This window comes from Pocillopora verrucosa, chromosome 7 (genome assembly GCF_036669915.1).
Source record: "Pocillopora verrucosa isolate sample1 chromosome 7, ASM3666991v2, whole genome shotgun sequence".
NCBI lineage: Eukaryota > Metazoa > Cnidaria > Anthozoa > Scleractinia > Pocilloporidae > Pocillopora > Pocillopora verrucosa.
Genome location: NC_089318.1, coordinates 13,223,508 through 13,243,371, shown reverse-complemented (window position 1 = coordinate 13,243,371; position 19,864 = coordinate 13,223,508). Strand labels below are relative to the sequence as shown.

At 38.9% G+C, this 19,864-nt stretch overlaps 4 protein-coding genes across 4 annotated transcripts; all 4 read left to right on the top strand.

Annotated features, from left to right (window-relative positions):
* The first annotated feature begins 409 nt into the window (after positions 1-409).
* On the top strand, positions 410-4,697 carry LOC131778597 (crt homolog 1). The gene is made up of 6 exons (XM_059095019.2): positions 410-1,078; positions 2,003-2,189; positions 2,544-2,740; positions 3,088-3,247; positions 3,829-3,974; positions 4,423-4,697. Exons 1-6 carry the CDS (start codon positions 564-566, stop codon positions 4,559-4,561), a joined length of 1,344 nt encoding a protein of 447 aa, XP_058951002.2. The 5' UTR covers positions 410-563; the 3' UTR covers positions 4,562-4,697.
* A 163-nt stretch (positions 4,698-4,860) lies between these two features.
* LOC136282377 (uncharacterized) lies at positions 4,861-7,876 on the top strand. Its single transcript, XM_066169947.1, has one exon. It carries the CDS (start codon positions 5,124-5,126, stop codon positions 6,912-6,914), a length of 1,791 nt encoding a protein of 596 aa, XP_066026044.1. The 5' UTR covers positions 4,861-5,123; the 3' UTR covers positions 6,915-7,876.
* A 698-nt stretch (positions 7,877-8,574) lies between these two features.
* LOC131778607 (crt homolog 3) lies at positions 8,575-13,047 on the top strand. The gene is made up of 6 exons (XM_059095029.2): positions 8,575-9,352; positions 10,112-10,301; positions 11,138-11,334; positions 11,595-11,754; positions 12,413-12,567; positions 12,802-13,047. The coding sequence occupies exons 1-6, from the start codon at positions 8,808-8,810 to the stop codon at positions 12,845-12,847; spliced, it is 1,293 nt and encodes a 430-aa protein (XP_058951012.2). The 5' UTR covers positions 8,575-8,807; the 3' UTR covers positions 12,848-13,047.
* A 987-nt stretch (positions 13,048-14,034) lies between these two features.
* On the top strand, positions 14,035-19,316 carry LOC131778606 (crt homolog 1). The gene is made up of 6 exons (XM_059095028.2): positions 14,035-14,721; positions 15,424-15,610; positions 16,416-16,609; positions 17,382-17,541; positions 17,908-18,053; positions 18,487-19,316. Exons 1-6 carry the CDS (start codon positions 14,168-14,170, stop codon positions 18,518-18,520), a joined length of 1,275 nt encoding a protein of 424 aa, XP_058951011.2. The 5' UTR covers positions 14,035-14,167; the 3' UTR covers positions 18,521-19,316.
* The last annotated feature ends 548 nt before the right edge of the window (positions 19,317-19,864 follow it).

The following is a 19,864-nucleotide window of genomic DNA, read 5'->3' as shown; positions in this document are numbered from 1 at the left end:
TGATAAAACAAAGGATTATGCCGACAGAAATTCCGGAGGTCAAGTAAATTCGTTACATGAGGTCACACAACTTGGGTAATATTCAGGGTGAAAATTTGCATATTTGAGCGGCTGAACGAAAAATAAAATTTCTCGAAAAATAAAATATGTTTTCACAAAAAAACTACACCACAATTATTAGGACACATTGGGCTACAAAATATGAAAGAAGGAGAGAAAACGAATTTTGGGCGACTTGCCACAATATTTCAAATTTGTTCGATGGATGCTGACATCCTCTCCTAATAACTTTCATTGCCTCAAGCTATGGGTTATGTAAAGTTATTTGAAATGAAACACCAGTGCCCAAGCCCCAATTATTTACCACAATTGCTCGTTAAAATGACGTCATATATTGGTATGTTAGGGGTTCTGCAATAATTAGTTTCACATCCAAACGTTCTCCCAAAGCCGACGACATGGAAGCTTACCTCGTAGGCAAGAGATAAAACCGTCTCTTAAAACCTGTGGGAAAGCTTTTCTAGTAAATACTGCGCCTTCAACCACCTGTCAGTTGTTCAAAAATGGATTTTACCAGAAGCTCTCCTCAGGGGTATGAAGACGATGATGTGTCAAGCATATCCAAAGATTTCGTGCCATCTCGCCCTGCCTCCCTTTATGGAAAATCGAAAAAGATTAAGGTTGGATTTTGCGAAATTCGTCTATTCTGGGCAAACTTGTTATTTGCTTTTGTCGCCGTAGCCGGCCAAGTCGGTCAGAATGTGTCGCTTCCACTCTGGATCGACTCCGTAAATGGAAATCATTCGGGAAAATCAGTCGATAGTTACTTTGTGCTGTCTTTTGCGAGTTTGTCGTTTGTCATAATATTTGGACTGGGAACGTTGTTCGTTAAAATCTTTTCGCCTCAACATCTCGGAGAAACGGAAAAACGTTTTCCACACCTTCTGCTCTTTTTGGTTGGCCTGTGTGACGCTTTAAACGGAGCTCTGGTTGTATTCGCGAGTAAAGGGTCAAGAACACCGCCATACCTTCAAGCGATTCTTGGAAACTTCCTGATCCCTTTGACTATTTTATTCAGGTGAGTAAATGTTCTGTAATTGAGTTTGATGGCTTCCTGTCCAAATTAAAGGGAGACAGAACGCTATGCAGTTGGCTGTAACGCACACCTGATAATCACTATTGTGCAACAGCATAATTGAAGCGAAAGATGATGCAATCCAGCTAATGACACAGGCATACTCGGACAAAAAAACTTCGAGAGCTCTCGATTGGGGTTTCGGTTGCTCTTCCACTTACTTTTAGGAGACTTTATAGGTCTGTGGTCACAAACTGCATTTTTCTAGGATAAGAATGTCCATATGTGAAGGCTTCAAATATTTACCATCTTCAGTTGCATCATCAAAGTATTATCGAGTTGTAGGAGTGACAAGTTTTCCTTTGTATTGCATTTCAGTATTAGCTTATGTGACCTTTTTTCGTTTTGTTAATTCCTTGCGATGACACGAAAAAACTGGTACTGGTTTGATTTGTTTCGAACAAGGCACAATTTGCTGGAAGGGAACTACCGCAAGGACTTATTTCCACAGAAATTTAATGTGAAGCTTTTATTTGAACTATCTCCTGGCAATCAATTTGAACAGGGAATTTTGGACTTCAAAAATAGGTTTGGCAATATCAGAATATGACCCCTTCCTTCTTTTTCTCTTCAAAAAAGAAGATAACTATTATGTGGTTGCTGAAGTATCATTCTCCCTTTAGGAAACACTCATCAGTTATTAGCCTGGGTTGAGGTTTCGGAGTTTTTCTTGTGTCACAATAAAATTTACCTGATCTCCCCCATGAGCAGATAAGGCTGGCAGTTCCATCTTTATGCTCAGCTAGCGTAAAATGTCACCTCCGCCCTCCCTCCACCCCCTCCCCCTCACCCCCCTCTCCCTCTACACCCCCCCCCCCCGCGCCCTATTACTCATCAACACTGCTGTTGATTTTTTTTCTCCTGAAGGTTGCTGATTGTTCGAAAGAAGCCCACCCTGCTGAAGTTGTCCTGTGGTGTCATCGTGGTTGTTGGTCTTTTCATTTGCCTCATCCCAACAATTTTTCCCGAAGTTGATCCCAAAGCCGAAAAAAGAAAAAACAATGCTCAGGGTGTTTCCAGAGTAATGTGGCCCATAATTTTCATGCTTGGCTTCGTAAGTGGGACTCAACGTCAAAAAAAAGTCGGATTGCAATAGCTCTATTTCAATTTTCTGTTATCTAGGCGAGCAATGCGAAATGGTTTGATTCTCGCTAGCTTAACAAGATCATAATTTGACTTAAATGGTATGTGCTATACCCCTCACTCCTTTGTCGACCACAATTAATTATGTAACGCCATCTCGAATTTTAAAAAGCGGTATTCAGCCCAGGTGAAGAAGATACACAAACTTATCATCAAATTCTCTTGGCTGTTTCACAAGAAAATGTGTAACAACTAGAAAAGAGAATTTCTCGGCCGATCTTGGTTGTCAGTGGGTCTCGCTGATATATTTGGTTTTACTCTTTAGGTTCCAGCAGCCGTTATGAACGTGATCGAAGAAAAGGGAGTGAAGATGGAAAGTCAATCCTCAAAGAAAGGCATCAACTTGTTGTATTTTCTATTTTGGACGTCTTCTTATCAGCTACTCTGTGTGGGACTTTTGTTTTGGTTGGACATTCTGCCGTGGTATGGAAATGTTAGCAATATCCAAGAGTTTGGGGAAAAGTGAGTTTTCGTTGAATTTTCTCTTTTTTCTTAATAGCTGTTTAACTGAAACAAGATTTGACATCATAAAACTTTATGCTAGGCTTATTTGCAAATCTACTGATTCACCCCGGTTTCTGAAGCGACTAAAATAACTGCCTCTCTTTGTGGTTGGAAAGTTCGTGCTTTTCGGGTTGCCCCTCGATAACTCGCTCAGATTGTTTGTCGGTGTCCATTAATAAATATTCTCGAGTGGAGAGTGGCAGTTTGGGAGTTAAGTCTTGACCTGTCACATCTTCAAAATGCTGACCTAGCCAGAGACCGATTGCAAAACCTTTTACTCAACCGAATTTATGTGTTATTTCTAGTTGGTGGTTTGGAGTTCAATGCTTCTTTGGCGCCGCAGGTTGTGACTCCACTTCAGGGACCAGAGGAACTATATTTATTCTCATGTACGTTTTATCCTATGTTGGTGGAGCCAATCTACTGAGACACGCCGAGGGAGCCACTTGGCTGGCTATTGTCACGGTAAGTGAACTATTTGATACTCATGCTCTAGGCATTTTTCTCGTCTAGCTAGACATGCAGATTAAATCAAATGCTCAACATTTGTAGAACAGGTGCATTCACGAGTATACTTTGATTGTGTGCCGTAAGATAAAAACAATTAAACAAACAGCCAAACAAAACGATGATAAAAGTTACCAGGAACAAGTGAGAGCCCAAAGTCAAAACGAGCACATTTTTGAAGCGCGGAATATTAATGCGGGTGAAAATGTTGTCACCGGTTTGAGTTTCACATATGGTGGGTTGAGAAGATGTACGTGACTATCCGGAGCTATCACGGAGTTAAATGAGGCCATACCCAGCGCATTTCCAAATAACTTACAATACTCAGTTAAAAAGTCTGCTCTTATGATCTTGATTTTATAAAATACAACACCACTACTCCAGGGAGTGGTACAAGAGGCAGACTCTCATAGCGGATAGGAGGGATTAGTTAAGTCGATAGTGAATAGATAATGGATAAGCTAAAAAGTAGCCAGTAAGGAACAACGTTTCATAAGTAAACACTGGTGATGACGTAATTTTATTTACATATCCTGTAGTCACTCGTCACCCCGCTGGGATTCATTTTTTGGACGTTGTTCGACGAATCACCATTCAAATGGCACCCTGCAGGTCACGTGAGCACCTGGTTCAGTATCGGCGCGTTAGCGATAATGGTTCCCGCCATTTTTGTTTACAACATGGGGTAAGGAAAGATATCAACCGTATCTATGGAATAAAATGCTGTGTCGTCCTCTGGATTTTTAGTGTTTTTAACGCGGCGTTTATCAGAGGGCAGCGGATATGAAAAGCAATCAAAGCAGTCCTTGTCATGGACGTAGGTCAGTTATTTAAACGTAGGCTACTAAATTCGATTCTTCTCCCCCTCCCCCCTGTGCCTGTCCCTTCCCCCCTGTGCCTGTCCCTTCCCCCCTGTGCCTGCCCCTTCCCCCCTGTGCCTTTCCCTTCCCCCCCCCCCGTGCCTGCCCCTTCCCCCCCCCCCCCTGTCCCCCTACCCTCATCATGTAACGACATAAATATTTGCGGAACCAAAACCCCTGGTCCTTAATTGATGATTTGTTTGATAATTTAGCACATTAAGGAATCCTTTCACGAGTTTCTAACAACGTCTTTCTTCTTATTTTTCACTTTAGTGCACCAGAGATTTCGATGAACGGGAACCAAAGTGAGAAGTTTTATCACCCCGATTCTACTGACCGGTGTCAGTCAACATTTGGATCAACCCAATTTCTTGTCCCAGAGGGCAGACATCCTCCGAGCTCTTACACTTAAAGGACTTATGAAAAAAACTGTATTCATTAGACCCGCGCTTCATCATGGCAAATGTAAGACAAAGGGACAAAAACCTTGAGGCTGTTTCTCAAGATTTCTTGTAGACAGCACCCAATACAGTTTATCCGAAAAAGGGTTAAGGTGGTATGATACCTTAAAAAGGGCAAAAATTTCGAAGTTTTACCTAAAAATTTTTATTGCTGGAAAAGGTCCGTATTTCACTTGGTATTAACGCCACAGTTTAATTTTTCATGAAAATGTTATTTGTTGTCCAGTATTTACTCATTTTTGAGACCAGGTCTTTGGTTGCCAGGGGCAACAGGTTTGTTTTTATCTTGTTTACAGTGAAGAAACAATCCCCCAATAGTTGTTTTCGCCCGGAAAACGATCGTTGCGTGACAAGGGACTCTCTGTTACCCCGTACATAACAACGATTAGCCCATCGTAGTTGATGAGCCTGCGAAACACGAAAAATTGTCGTTGCGAAATTCACAACAATACTAGTGGCGTGACGTTTTGAGTTTTTTATCCTGTTTCTCGTTCTTTTTTCACGTTAACAACCATGCCTCCGAAGCATCGTGCAATAAGGCGTCCTAAAAGGAAGTTTTCGGGAAATCAATTCACGAAACCTTCGAAAGAAAATGCCAAGAGGACGAAAGAAGCGAAAGAAGAAGCACATGGTTCGAACACCCTCGGTCAACATACTAAGAAGTCTGTGTCTTCGGAAAAGCTTTTGCTTAAGTCCGATGCCATGGAATCAAAACCTGGCAAAGTTGAAGAACCTTACGAAGAGGAGGCAACATTAACGGGCTTCAGGTTTGTCGACATGGAGCTACTCGGCATGGCATTTTCTGCCATGAGGTGTGCTGATTGTGGAGAATTCAGCATCGTGCTTTCGGAAAACCACTTAGAAAGGAAGGGATGTGCTTCGAGTCTTCGAGTCTTTTGCGAGAGTTGTGGCTGGAAACATGAGTTTTGGACATCTAAAAAGCAGACTTTAAGTTTTGAGGCGAATAGGCGTTTAGTGTATTCCATGAGATCGATAGGAAGAGGGCACAGTGGAGCGAAGAAATTTTGCTCATTAATGAATATGCCACCGCCTCCAACAGCAATGGCATATCAAAAAAATGCAAGAACGATTGCTAAACATGTGAAAGTTATTGCTAAGGATGGTATGTCCAGTGCAGCAAAAGAAATCAGGGATGCCCAGCATGCTCGTGAAGATGATTTAGTGAATTGTGGCGTTTCATGTGACGGTACCTGGCAGAAGAGAGGATATTCTTCACAGAATGGTTGCGTGATTGTCATGTCAATTGATACTGGTAAAGTTTTGGATGCAGAACCTCTCACTAAAGTTTGTAAAAAATGTCAGCTTCACTCCCATTTAGATAAAGACAGTGAGGAGTACCATAGATGGAGGGCAGAACACAATAACTGGAAAGCTAATTATAAGGGCTCTGCCCCAGCCATGGAATCAGAGGGTGCAGATCGTATTTTTAGACGGTCTGTTGCAACTCACAAGCTTCGTTATACTGACTTGTATTCAGATGGTGACAGCAAAAGTTACAATAGAGTCAAGGATGTTTACTCTGCAGATGGAATACAAATTGCTAAGAAAGAATGTATAGGACATGTGCAAAAACGAGTTGGCACAGCACTCAGAAAACTAAAGAAAGAAACTCCTGCTCTCGGTGGGAAAGGAAAACTCACTGATGCCATGATTGATAAACTTCAGAACTACTATGGAATTGCTATTCGTTCTAATGTTGGAGACTTGAATGGAATGAGAAAGGCAATACATGCAAGTTTCTTCCATTGTGCCTCAAGTGAACGGCGTGATCTTCACACCCACTGTCCAACTGGACCCTCGAGCTGGTGTGGTTTCAAGCGAGACAGAAACAGTTTTAAACATTCTCCTGGTTTGCCTGATGCTGTGATTGCAAAAGTCAAACCTGTATACCAAAGATTAAGTGAAGATTCTTTGTTAGAAAAATGCCTCCATGGAAAAACCCAAAACCAGAATGAAGCTGTAAATGGAATGGTGTGGGAGCGCATTCCCAAGGAAGTTTTCGTGGGAGCTGACTTGCTGGAATTTGGCTTGTTTGATGCCATAAGCCACTTCAATATTGGAGCAAGGACTGTTCTACTGCTTCTAAAAGCACTCAAAATTTCCCCAGGAAAATACACAGAAGAGGGGTGTAGGCACCTTGACATGGATCGAATTTGTGGTGCTGAGTACAAACACAGCGAGGAAAGGAAAAAGAGGAGAAAGGTCCTAAGGGGACAAAGAAAGAAGAAAGAAGACAAGAACCAACAAGCAGAGGGTGTTACTTATGCTGCTGGAGCATTTTAAGACACTTCCTTTGCTCAGAGATTGAACAGAGGGTTTTCAAACCCAAATACAACTTTTAAATGCATTTTTCCATCAAACTGCATTTTGATAGAACTCCGAGTAGCTCAACATGTTCAGTTCAAAAACTATTTAAGATAATTTCATGAAATTTTCCACAGAAAATCTTGAATGGTGTTTCTGTGCAATAAACCTAAAACAAAGTACAAAGGTAAATTGATGATTCAATGGCAGGCAAATTTTTTCCAGAAGGGGCCCATTATTTGTTTATGTGAAAGTTTTTCATTATTTGACATGGTTATAATCATGTTGTATAAAATGCTTTAGGTTCATTGCACAGATCCATCTATGCATAAGACATCCTGAAAATTTCAGAGCCATGGGATTTTTTGTTATAGAGTTATTGTTGTTGGCGTGATGCCTGTAAAATGAGGGTTTGGTGGGCGTGGTCCTGTTGCTATAGTAACAGATGGTGTCAACAACAGTGCCAAACAATATCTCTCAGTGAGTGTTATCACTGGAGGGACTAATAAAAATGTTTCAAATAATGTAAAAAATTTCCCTTTTTGAAGGTATCATACCACCTTAATATATTGGATTAATAGCAGACATAGCATTCTAGAAATTTTTCCAGGGTAGGAATTAGTTTGGAGAATGAATCTTTCTTCACACACCGTTATAAGATTTTCTTTAAACGCCAAAGTAGTAAGGCCAATTTAACACACAGAGATAGTAAAATTGATCAAAAACTGAAAAAAACAATGATTTTAAAGCGATTAATTTTGCCCGAGCAGACCACAATTTGGTGCAGATGAGATGACGATCAATTGATTAAAAAAGAGGTTACGGAGAATTTATAGTATATGTCTAACTGCATGTGTTGTTCTTGAAACATAGAAAAAATTGCTTTCCAAGGTCAGCGTTAACAGTGTAATCAATAAATTTCCCCTGCACAATCGTATTGATGTTGTATTATCAGTTTCTTGGCACGTCAAATACACCTTAAAAATTATTCACATACTTTCAAGGGTAGGTGGAACGCACACGAGAATCATGGACAGTAAATCCTTCTTTCGTTCGGCGTTATGAATAAAGTAATAACTAAATGAGTTAATTGAAACATGCAGAACTCCCATGTCAGAATTCACGGATGGACTGCGTTACACGTGATTTGCATATAACCTCTTTAAATGGATCTCTCTTTTTCAGAGAATAACCGGAACAATGACGTCAGTTCTGCTTTTAGAAACAAAGACAGCGCTGACAGATGAGAGAGAAGAGTTTTTGTAAGCTTGAAAAAAACCCACAAGATTATAAGTTGTTCGAAAAGAATTTGACTTTCTTTCGTTAGATATCTAGCTAGCTTTCCCAAGTTACTTTCTTAGCTTCTATTTTTCACGGCCTCCTGATTTCTGGTTACCGAAAACGATAGAATATTCCCTTTCTCTATCCGCACAACCTTTATAGTTACTATTAAAATATGAGGCATTTTTTCGAAGGAGAGAAGGGGTAAATTATATTTTAGGGGAAATAAAGGAACGAAGAGTTCTTTAGCTGAAGAAACTCAGAGTTTGCACTTCAAAGTCCAGCGTCAAATTTAGCCTCTCCAACTAGTGTGCCGTGCGCATGCTTCAGTTGCACCTAATTATATGAGCGTCAGACGAGAAAATGTCGATGACATCTGCAGAAGTTATTTCGTCCTTTTCCAGACCTATTCTGAAGATCTAAGTGTAATGATTATTATGGTCAAACGCTCCCAAATCACAATACTCGTGATTAGCCACAATTGAACAACACGTTACTGGGAAATTCCTTGAGAAAGAAAACTTCCGCTTTTAATCGGAAGGAAATAGATCCGCATAAGATATAGCCTCGGACGTGATTCGATTTCAATCGATGGATCAAGAGACTGTCATGTACGGCTCCACGGAAAGTGCAGATCAATTTGAGTCTGAATTCACGGAATCAACGAGCAGCAATGACCGACCGCTCTGTCCTACACCTCCACCTCCCTACGAAGAGCGGAGAGTTTTCAATATTGGATCTTGGGAATTCGATCTCCTTTGGATAAATCTCCTATTTGCATTTGTTGTGGTAGTCGGTGATGTTGGCCAAGACATATCGTTGCATCTTTATTGGCTCAGCTCCTCCAAAGAATCGACAAAGAGGTGCCAAGTGATAGAAAGTTACTTTGTACTATCGTTTGGTAGTCTATCTTCTTTCGTGATCTTTGGATTGGGGGCTTTGTTCATTCGAATCGTTTTTCCCCGACATCTTGGCGAGAATGAGAAAAGCTTTCCACAATTTTCTTTATCTTTGATTGGGCTCTGTAGTGCTTTGAACGAAGCACTTGCAGTTTTTGCTATTGGCACAACAAGAACGCCGTTATATCTCCAAATCATTCTAGGGACTTTGACGATCCCTTTAACAGTTCTATTCAGGTGGGTCAAATGCTTCCGAACCACTGCTGCTACAAGGGGTTATTATCAGCTAATCATTGCTTTGGACCAAGCAAGTAAAAGCGGAGTAAGAATCTTGATAATCGACTCTTGATTATCGAATTCTGGTAGAACTCGTTGATCGTTTCTAGTAATCGAATTGTTTTTTTTCGTAACCGATCATGACCCCACAAGTCCCTTAGTGAATGTGGCAAAGACGCGTCACGCAAAGTTGTGTCACGGGATTTGTCACATGTTTCACGTGAGGCACAAGAATAGCGACATGACCTTGATTACATGAGAACCATGATGCGGTTTGGTTTGAGCAACTCAGTTGATAATGTAAATTGGCCCCCGTAAAGAGTTTTAAAGCTGACGGTTCGAGCTTAGCCCTTCTACATTATCAACTCAGATGATAAAACCAAATTATCTGGTTATACTCCCGTCTGACGCAACACCACAGTTTCTTCAGGAACTTACCCCATTTATACATAACGCGGCATTGTCACAGCATCTTTGTAATCATTATTTTTTATCATTGTTAGCGGATCGGTTTAATATGCTCATCATCAAAAAATTACTACATTTTGTTTAACCTTGTCTTATGATGGTTCACTTTCATTTTTTTTTTCTTTTCTTTTACTCCTCACAATTAGCAGTGCAATGCATGGCCGACGTACATGATCTAATTGAAGTTGACTGCCTTGCGTAAGAGCGATACCTAATCTCACTACAATCAAATGCCCATATCATTTTTTTAAGGCGCCTGATTTTGAGAAAGAAGCCAACTTGTAGAAAACTACTGTGCGCTGGGGTTGTCACAATTGTTCCTGTGGTTTTCGGACTCATTCCACTGATAAGTTATCCGACGCTAAAAGCGGATTTCGATCAAACGTCAAAAGAGGATACCCAGTCAAAAGTGTTATGGCCTTTGGTTTTTGCAATAAGCTTTGTAAGTACTTTTTATTTTTATTTTATCGGTATCGTTGCTGTCCGTACATGCAAACCCATTTAAGTCATGTCTCTGTCTTGTGACCTGCGTCAGTCGATCCGAGATCTGATGATTATATTCTCGTTTTAGTCGCCAGACATTTCTTTCAGTAGTAAGGGGTTTACCGAAAGAAGTTTAACTCACCTGCGAAGAGTATTTGGAGATCGCAACAGCCCTTTCTGGCTTGTATGTTTTGTTTACCTGAGAATTACGAGCTTTAGCTTTTAGTGACGCGTACGTATGCCCAAAAATAGAAAGAAATTTGAAAGAAGCAGTCCTCCAGAGTATTATCACGTGACCTGAAATGGGTAAACAAAACATACAAGCTAATTAGGTCTATTGTGGCTTATCCGGGAACTGTAGCAAAAAGGGAAGAGGAAGAAAGGAACGGTAGGTTAGGAAGGAGGGACAGAGGAACAAAAAAGAACATAGGGACAAAAGGAATTCAGGGACAAAGCAATAATAAGTCAGTGACAGAGTAGACCAGAGGAACAGTAGGAACAGAGGGACAGAGGGACAGAGGAATGTTAGGAACATAGCGACAGCCTAATTTGACGGAAATTATAGGAATCAGTTTGTCAGATATGTAGTGTTGTTTCATAAACCTGCTCGTCTGTTTCTTGTTTACTTATTATAATAGTTGACGTTAAACAATGGCTCCTGCTTTAGCTTAAAAATGTTAAGGCGTTACTCTCTACAATATGCCTTTTTCTAGCAAGTATACCAACATCTTGTAAGCGTTTGCCAATTCACCGAGTCAGCAGTTTTTTCATTTTCCATTTTCTTTCCATTGTCAGGTTCCAGCGGCCATCATGAACGTGCTGGAGGAAAAAGCAGTGAAAAAACAAAACGAGATGTCACGAAGAGGAATCAACTTGTTTTACTTTTTTTGTTGGATATCCTTTTATCAGCTGGTCTGTACTGGATTGATGTTTTGGGTGAATATCATCCCATGGTTTGGGAATGCTTGTTCAATTCAAGACTTTGGAGAAAAGTACGTGTACCAGGTTTACCTTAAAACTGTTTTTCCGAAACTCTTGCGATTTTTTCTACGTATTTTGTTTACAACATAATCGCTTGGGAATACTAGCGTAGTTTTTCTCTTTGCGGAGATCTAACTTGGTCCGCATTGGTCTGGCCTAACTCTGCACCGCAGTTGCTCTTGGAAACTTGCGTCCCTCTCTAAAACAATCAGATCGATTCATCACCAAGAGCTGCGTCCACAGATAATCATTTCATCTCCCTATTTTTCAGATGGCGGTGTGGAGCTAAATGTTTTTTCGGGGCAGCAGGCTGTGATGCCACACCAGGCATTGAAGGGACTCTTTTTATTTTCATGAACGTTTTATCCTTTGTTGGAGGAGCTAATCTTCTGAGACACGCTGAGGGAGCCACTTGGCTGGCTATCATAATGGTAAGAAATAGTCGATGAATTCAAATTCTTAGCAATTTTTTAGAAATTAACGCCATTATTCATAGTCCAAGCTCTTTTCCAGACAATGTAGTAATCTTTTCCAATGGGGAAGCACTGTTCAGTTTATCAGTAGCATGGGATCTTTGCGGGAATTTTACCTTTAGTATTGGCGATGCCACTTTGTGAGATTAAATTTTTGCGGTTCTTTGTCACTACAATTTCTGCTGGAAACTATTTGTGCCGATTTTTTTAAGCGGCCGAACGCTTACGAGTTAATAATCATGACATTTTCATTTCGTTTGCCGAGTTTTGGCACACTCTACTTAACAGAGACACCCAGTAAACTCTCAGCACGCGAAATCAGGAAATGACGAAAACAATCAAATGGAAAGCCTGTCATTGCCTCCACCCCTATTCAATTAAACTGTTTAGTTGGTCTGTAAGGAGTAGATATTTGCCTTGTTGCAATTTGCACGACTTTTACCTGCGGAAAGGTATATATGGGGTATGAAGGCATAGTCTACATGAATTAATAAAAAAATTGTCCTTTAAAAAATGACTGTAGCCTTATCCTTTAGCTATGCGCCCCAAATTTACATCGTCCCTCGTTAATTATCCCAATAATACTTTGCTGACGGGTTTGTTGTTTTTCCTCCAGTCACTTTCTATACCAGTGCGATTTATTGTATGGTCTCTGTTCAGTGACGTATCACGCAAGTGGCAAGTGAAGAAACCCGATCATTGGCTCAGTGCAGAGCTTGGCATAGCTGCTCTGGTGTTTATGTTTTCTGCTGCTGTAATCTACTTCAAGGGGTGAGAATTAGTTTAAGAGTAACCTGTGTGTATGGCTTTTTCTCTGTGCTTTGGCGTTGAGCGGCAACACGCCTTATAAAATGTTTGAAGGATAATAACCACAATCTGACAAAAGCCTTATTTTGCGCCCATATTTTGAAAAGGAGGTCTTTAACAAACTGCTATTTTACACGAACAATGATTTCCCTTTTTGTTCTCTTATTTCCTTTGATTTCTTTTCTTTTTCTTTTTAAGGGCACAAGAAATAACACTAGTGGATGCAGAAAGGACTGAAAGATAAGAAGAATATGCGATGAGATTCTAAGGAAGGCCAAGCGAATTCATTTTAATAGTTCAAAGGGGAATGATAGAGAAGCCTGTAATATAGCTCATCAAACTGTCTATAATGAGAGAACACTCGGTTTGTAGCACCAGCGGCTCTCCTTTGGCAAAAAATGTAAATGATTTTCAGCGTTCTCAGAAAGTTTTTCAACACCTCTTTTAACACCTCTATTTGGTTTCCTTCAATAAAAAACTTAATTTACCTCTTAGTCTGATTATTCTAGCGATTGAGTTCGAAAACTGGTGCCCGGACCTCTATACTGTATTGTCATCCTCCAATTAATTTTTTCTTCATGCGGATTACCGCTGCACTTCTTGGTCTCAGACTCCCGTGTGCCGTTCTTCGTTCTCCTTCCTATATTCTATGTTCTTCGTTTTCCGTTCTTCTTTCTCCGTTCCCCATTCCTCGTTATTAATTTTAGCAACGCCCAATGGATTTCCTCTCGACAGGCCCAGAAATAAATTAGAGCAATTTAGTATCATCAACTGAGTTGATAAGTAAACGTAAATTGGCCACCGTAAGGAGTTTAAAAGCTGAATTTTCAAACGCTAGCCCTTCGTCTGAGCGAATGACGAAGGGCAAACGCTCGAAACGTCAGCTTTTAAACTCCGAAGAGCTAACGCTCGAATCGTCAGCTTTTAAACTCTTTACGGTGTCCAATTTACGTTATCAACTCATTTGATAATACTAAATTCCCCTGTTATACTCTCCCACCGTCGCAGTACTACAGTTTCTTTCGTACCCCCCCGGAAATCAATTGGCCTGTTTTCACCATTGATCACGTGGACGTTTTGGATGAAGTGGGGATTTCTTCGCTTGAATCGACTCCTGGCTTTCTTATGAAAGGCTTTCTTTCTGTTTTTATTTTCCCAATGATTGAAAAATATTTTTTAAAATTTTTTTAAGGATTTAGTAATTCTATTTTTCACAACAATTCCACCACCAGTACTCGCGTGGTCTACTTTCTCCCTATGTGGTCTGATGTAACTGCACTGTTGTTATCATGAACTGAATCCATCGTTATCGAACTATCCTTGTTTCTGTTTTTGCAACGAGAACATGTTTGGCAAAATTTCCGCACAGCCCCATACATCATTATACATCCATATATGGGGCTTTATTTTTCAGTGTATCACCAGTAAGATGTACATGCATAATTAAGTATGGGGCTGTGCGGAAATTTTTCCACATGTTTTATGCTCTTTAAAATCAAAATTTTGCGGCAACAGAATCCATTTAAGGTTGAACCTTTTATTTTCACGCTGCTTCAGGCTTAAAATGTCGCTGAACACCGAAGATTGTTCCGATGCGATGAACAGTTCTCGCCGAGACTATGAACCTCTGCTAAACACTACCACAGAGCCAAGCACTTATCTCCTCAGCAACGATCTGCGGAACCAGCATAGAAAGAACACACCTTGGTTGTCACTGAGCAGTATAGCGACTCTTTTGTATGCATTTGTGGTCGTCATCGGTCAAGTTACGCAATATGTCACTCTGCCGATGTGGATCGACAGTACCAAGAATGTGACTTCATCCCAGAACCAAACTGTTGAGTGGACACCAACAATAGACAGCTTCTTCGTTTTATCTTTTGCTTCATCTGTTTTTGTGACTGTGTTTGGTTCTGCCTTAGTTATTAATATCTTTGTTTTTAAGCAATACTCAATCCACAAGACAGATTGGAATCATCGCCGTGTATTTTTAATAGTTGGTTTCTTTCAAGGACTTGCTGCAGTATTTATTGTGTTTTCTAGTAGTGGAGAGAGAACTCCGCCTTATCTACAAGCTATCCTTGGAAACTTCTCAGTTCCTATAACACTGTTATTGAGGTAAATATTTGTTATTCAGAGGTACCTGCAGCCAGAAGTTTTTGTCAAGAGGAGGGAGGGGGGGGGCAGAGGAGGGGGAGAGAGGAGGGGAGAGGAGGGGGGAAGTGGAACTCCTGAAATCTGAATTCCAAATGTTTTAGAGGCCATGATGATATTGGTATTTACCAATGAGATTATTCTTAAGAGATCAAAAAAATTTCTCCTGTGGTGAAGTCAGTAGGTCAGAGCAAAGATCAGCCTGTATCAGGAGAAACCACAGACAGTACATTGCTCCATCCATATATTTCTCAACATAAAGCTTGGTATGTTAATAGAACAAGCCAGACTATGTTGATGGGGTTCATTCAAAAATGTGATTTTAGCTCTTTAACTATCAAGAAGGTGGTAAAGGGTTTTAACATGATGGATAAGTAGGTCCAAAATTAATTAGTGTCCTAAGAATTTTACAGAAAGGCAAGAAAAGGTGAGATTTGTGAGGTGTTCCTTTTTGCCTCTGTCTAATGATAGCAGTTGATAGTAGGCACAAACAAAAAGCAGGAGAAAAAGGAGAATAACTAATCATATTCAGGGCAAAAAAATCATTATGTTTCATATTACACTAGAGGAAAACAAGGGATGACTGGTCACAGGTTTTCTTGCCTTGTTTAAATGTTGTTCCTTGGCCTGTGTGACCTCATTCTTATTTTTTCCTTCTCACAACAGATATCTCTTTTTAAAGAAGGTTCCTACAAGGAGAAAGTTATTATCTGCCATTGCAGTTGTCCTTGGACTTTTTATCTCTCTTATTCCAACTTTCTACCCACATATTGATCCTCGAGCTGTAAGACATCTTGGAGGAGCAACTGGTGCAGGAAGAGTCTTATGGCCTTTAGCATTCATGCTTGGATTTGTAAGTCAAGATTAGTATTTAAATGCTAATATGAGGGGTGACATTTGTAAAACCACTCCTTGCAAATGTATTGCAAAAATGACGGCAGAAGCAGGGTTGTGTTTCATATAATGTTCTTAACACCTAGTATAAATGTTAAATTTTTTTTCTTATCCCTTAAACTCCCATGAGTGACCAAGACAGAATTTCTCCCTACAATATCAATACAATATCAAGCAGACAAATGATGAGAATAAAGAAAAATATCAATTAGGGGATTATAAGTTGATCTAATCCCAAATTCTCCCAACTAACATCACAAGAATTGTATAGCAGACAGCAAGGATAATTACTAATGAGATCTTGGGAGTTAAAGGGTTAACTGAAAGAGGTTAATAATCTTCTCTTTGAGACACCTCTCCTTAAACTTTGAGTGGCCTACAGCATGACTGGTAAAGGCTAATAATTATTCACTTGAAATGCTTGCACATGGTGTTTGTTAAAAAGGAGCTTATTGAATAGAAAGAAAGGAGAATTCACACTAATTTCACCCCCTGAATTGTTGCCCTGAGGTATAACAAATACTATTTACAGAAATTTCAATGAAGTTTGTTGAAAACAGGGACCTTGCAATTATGTTTCTCAGATTTCCCTGAAATCCTGTGGTCAAGGAGCCATGACCTGAAAACCTCCCACAAAATGAATACCTTTTGGGGTTGTCATCTGCACTTTTACACTTCTTTTGACAACCTCTCTCAAAACAGCTGTAATTAACACTAACTGAAAATTTGTTCTTGTTTTTTTTAATTTTGTTTCTCTTTGTAAGGGGATCTCAGCCCTTTCCTTTGTTATGGAGGAAAAAGCTATTAAGTTGCGAGGAAGCAATCAAACTCAAGCTGGCTTAGTATCTTTCCTGTTTTGGACATCACTGGCACAATTTCTTGTTTTGTTGCCTCTATTCTGGGTGGATATCATTCCTGGAGTCGGACAGACCAGGAACCTTCATGAATTTATTCAAAAGTGAGTATGGGAAATTATTATTAGTTGGGAATTACCAAGCAATGCTCAAAACTTTTGAAAATAAATTGCAAATTTAAAAAAGGGGGCAATTTTTTATTTGCTGTTTAGAATTTAGTTTTGATTTTTAACTTAATCTGCCATCTAATATCTCCGTACAGTATCACCTCTGAATCAAACATTATGTTATGAGAATAAAGGAATGACTGCTAACTACAGAAGCCCTGCATTGTTTGTCAAATTCCCCTTGTTAACCCTTTACTCCCTATCATCATTATGCATTTTCTCCATACTGTTCTGTATACATTTCCCTAGGTGCTACAAGGAGAATTTGTGTAACAATCAAGAGCTTCTTAAGTTGGTGATCATTTTCTCCATTCTCATGACCTTAATGTGTGATTCAGGGGTGATATTGTAAGAAGAAAAATGATGCTAGTCACTCTTGGGGGTTAACAGGTTAATAGGAGATGTGCAGAGAAAAGTGTAAAGAATAATAATTATACATGCTGATTTTAGGGTCTAAAGGGTTGACACACTTGTAGAAGTCTAAGCATTTATTTGATAGTGTTTTTAGCAGTTGTATAATGGTCCTTAGACCTTCAGAGGAATCACATATGTACCAGCTGGACAATTTTTGCCCAATGTGAACTTGCCTTTGAAAAAGTGGCCATGTCAGCTCTTCTGCTCCCTCAGTCAAATGATCTCCCTTTAAATCCAAAGTCAGAAAATATGTCCACAACCAGGTATCTAATATTTTCCTGTGAATTTTATTCAGTTGGATTTTTGGGATCCAGTGCATATTTGGTGGAGTAGGATGTTCATGGTCTCCTGGTGTCCTTGCATTCATGTTCATCACTGGTTATATTATGGTTGTCTGTGGTAGTGCATTGCTTCTCCGATATTCAGAGGGAGCAACATTACTTGCAATTGTCATGGTGAGTTTTTCAACCCCATTAAAGCCTGCAAGTGACCAGCATGTAATATCTCCTTACAGAAATACTGCTGAATCATTCATAAAGATCACAAGAACTATTTGTGGTATGGAGTACATTTTTTACATTTGTATACTTCTCATGTTTCTTTGACAGGCATAGTTGATGTACACTTTTCATGTGAATTGGAGAAAAAAAATCCTTGATATTGTAATAACACCATTCAAAACAGACATTTTTGTTCCTGTTTTTTTCTGTATCCCTTAACTTTGACCAAGGTTTGGTGCCTCGCACCAAATATGGACTGCTAGACTTCACTCAACTCACCTCCATTAGTTACTTTTTGTATTCTCTCCTTTCAATCTTTAGGCTCTTTGTACGCCCCTAGGATTCATTTTTTGGATGTTGTTTCAAGAAAAACCTTTCCGGTGGCATCCCTACTTTCACACTAGTTCCTGGTTCAATATCTCTGCTTTAATCATCATGATCCCAGCAGTGTTCATTTACAACACAGGGTAAGTTTACTGTGATGGCAATCGAACCAATTACAATTAAAGTTGCTGGCACATTCATACAAATTTAAAATTTTAAAAAAAAAACTTTAATTAGAGGGAGTGATAAACTTAAAAAATTATAATAATTGAGTCTATGTTAATATTGATGATCTTGCTATTTTCTAACTTTTTTATACAAATCCTACCCCATCGGGTACATTTTTAGAACAGTTTGATCACAAACTGTGCATGTTTTCAGCTATGATTTAAAGGTGGCAGCCCATGAAATCATTCCCTTTTCAATAGAACTAAAAAGCTGAGCCATGGAAATGAAATAGCAGAAAAAAACATTCTTTGCAACTGTTATTCCATACTGCATTATGAAATACTTGCCATTTTAAATACTAGTAATTCAGGTCAGCTTATTCTTTATTTCTATTGGTTGAAAACCTAGAATGCCAGAGATGGAAAGAGAGGAATTACAGTAACTGCTTCAGATGAAGATGATCAAAGCAAAGGTCACTGAAAGATGAACTTTAGTATTGATCATACTGAAAGTTGATATGATTTTTTTATATAATCATTGGATAATTATCTTTGCTGGTGAATTTCTTTGTTGTATGCCTGCTTGTTTCCATGGTATCGAATTCAGTTTTCTGTGAAAATAATCTTTGATTTTTAACTTTTGTAAGGCTCCTTTCAAAAATTGTATGGAAACAAAAAAATTCCACAATAGGCAGAACTTTGGAGTGTTCCATGATCTAGGGCAAAAATTAATATATTAATTAAAAATTAATATATACCAGGCAATGGAAGCAAAATTTCCTTGTGCAAGCTTAAATTTAGTTAAGCTTTATAGATTAAAATACATTTATGTAATTAGTCATCTCCTTTGTAGCCATTGTTTGGTCTCATCATGCACACTCCCCCATCACTCATTACTATGTCATGAGTTGCAGGATGTTTTTCTATGATTTTTTTGGTACATCGTAATACATGGTGAAAGACAAATTTAAATCTATTTAATTGTTTTTGTAAATACACTCACCAAGAGTACAAAACATGATATAAAACTTCAATCATGGTAGTTGCTTTGTGGAATTCAATGCTACAAGGAATTGATTACATTTATCAGCAACCTCATAATAAATGTATTTGCTAATAGGAAGCATCAGTACTTAAAACATATGACATACCAAAAATTAGTTGTATTAATAATTTGGAATGGATTCTGCTTTACAAAAGACATTGATATATTTATTTGAAACTAAAATTTAAGGAATTTGAATGGTCATAAAAATAAAATAAAGCTTTTCTTTCTCTTGTGGAGTGTGTTTGTTGGTTTGTTTGCTTTCTATTTTATTTTTTGGTTATTGTTATTATTTATTATTATTATCATTATCATTATCATTATCATTATCATTATCATTATCATTATTACTATTATTATTATTATTATTATTATTATCCAGTTTACTTTCCAGAATATGATAAATTTCCTCTAGAATTTCCTTTACTAAAGGCTATCACCTCTAAGGAAATCTCACAAGGTAACTGAATAGACTTCATCAACACTCCGGGTAGTTTGCTCGACGGGAAGGCCAAAGCCTCAACGGAATTCTCACCAGTGTTTCATTTAGGATACTGTTGGGATCTTATCAGCATTGCAACGTTTTGAGGTTGTTGGCCTAAGCTACAAAATTAGGGGTCTTTCTTGACTCGTTGATTGTTGATTTACTGAGTATCGATAACAGCACCGCGAAAAATTTAATGACGTTTCATTAAGAGTTCGAATAAAGTTAGTGCTTGTCACGCGCTTGTTGCGCAACTGG

What these genes read in the sequence shown, in the direction of transcription:
- LOC131778597 (XM_059095019.2), top strand. Translation starts at nt 564, where the DNA reads ATGGATTTTACCAGAAGCTCTCCTCAGGGGTATGAAGACGATGATGTG. An exon ending in CTTGGCTGGCTATTGTCACG is followed by an intron (nt 3,248 to 3,828) that starts GTAAGTGAACTA and finishes CATATCCTGTAG; the next exon opens with TCACTCGTCACCCCGCTGGG. An exon ending in ATTTTTGTTTACAACATGGG is followed by an intron (nt 3,975 to 4,422) that starts GTAAGGAAAGAT and finishes TTTTCACTTTAG; the next exon opens with TGCACCAGAGATTTCGATGA.
- LOC136282377 (XM_066169947.1), top strand. Translation starts at nt 5,124, where the DNA reads ATGCCTCCGAAGCATCGTGCAATAAGGCGTCCTAAAAGGAAGTTTTCG.
- LOC131778607 (XM_059095029.2), top strand. Translation starts at nt 8,808, where the DNA reads ATGGATCAAGAGACTGTCATGTACGGCTCCACGGAAAGTGCAGATCAA. An exon ending in TGGTTTTTGCAATAAGCTTT is followed by an intron (nt 10,302 to 11,137) that starts GTAAGTACTTTT and finishes TTCCATTGTCAG; the next exon opens with GTTCCAGCGGCCATCATGAA. An exon ending in CTTGGCTGGCTATCATAATG is followed by an intron (nt 11,755 to 12,412) that starts GTAAGAAATAGT and finishes TTTTTCCTCCAG; the next exon opens with TCACTTTCTATACCAGTGCG.
- LOC131778606 (XM_059095028.2), top strand. Translation starts at nt 14,168, where the DNA reads ATGTCGCTGAACACCGAAGATTGTTCCGATGCGATGAACAGTTCTCGC. An exon ending in CCTATAACACTGTTATTGAG is followed by an intron (nt 14,722 to 15,423) that starts GTAAATATTTGT and finishes TTCTCACAACAG; the next exon opens with ATATCTCTTTTTAAAGAAGG. An exon ending in CATTACTTGCAATTGTCATG is followed by an intron (nt 17,542 to 17,907) that starts GTGAGTTTTTCA and finishes TTCAATCTTTAG; the next exon opens with GCTCTTTGTACGCCCCTAGG.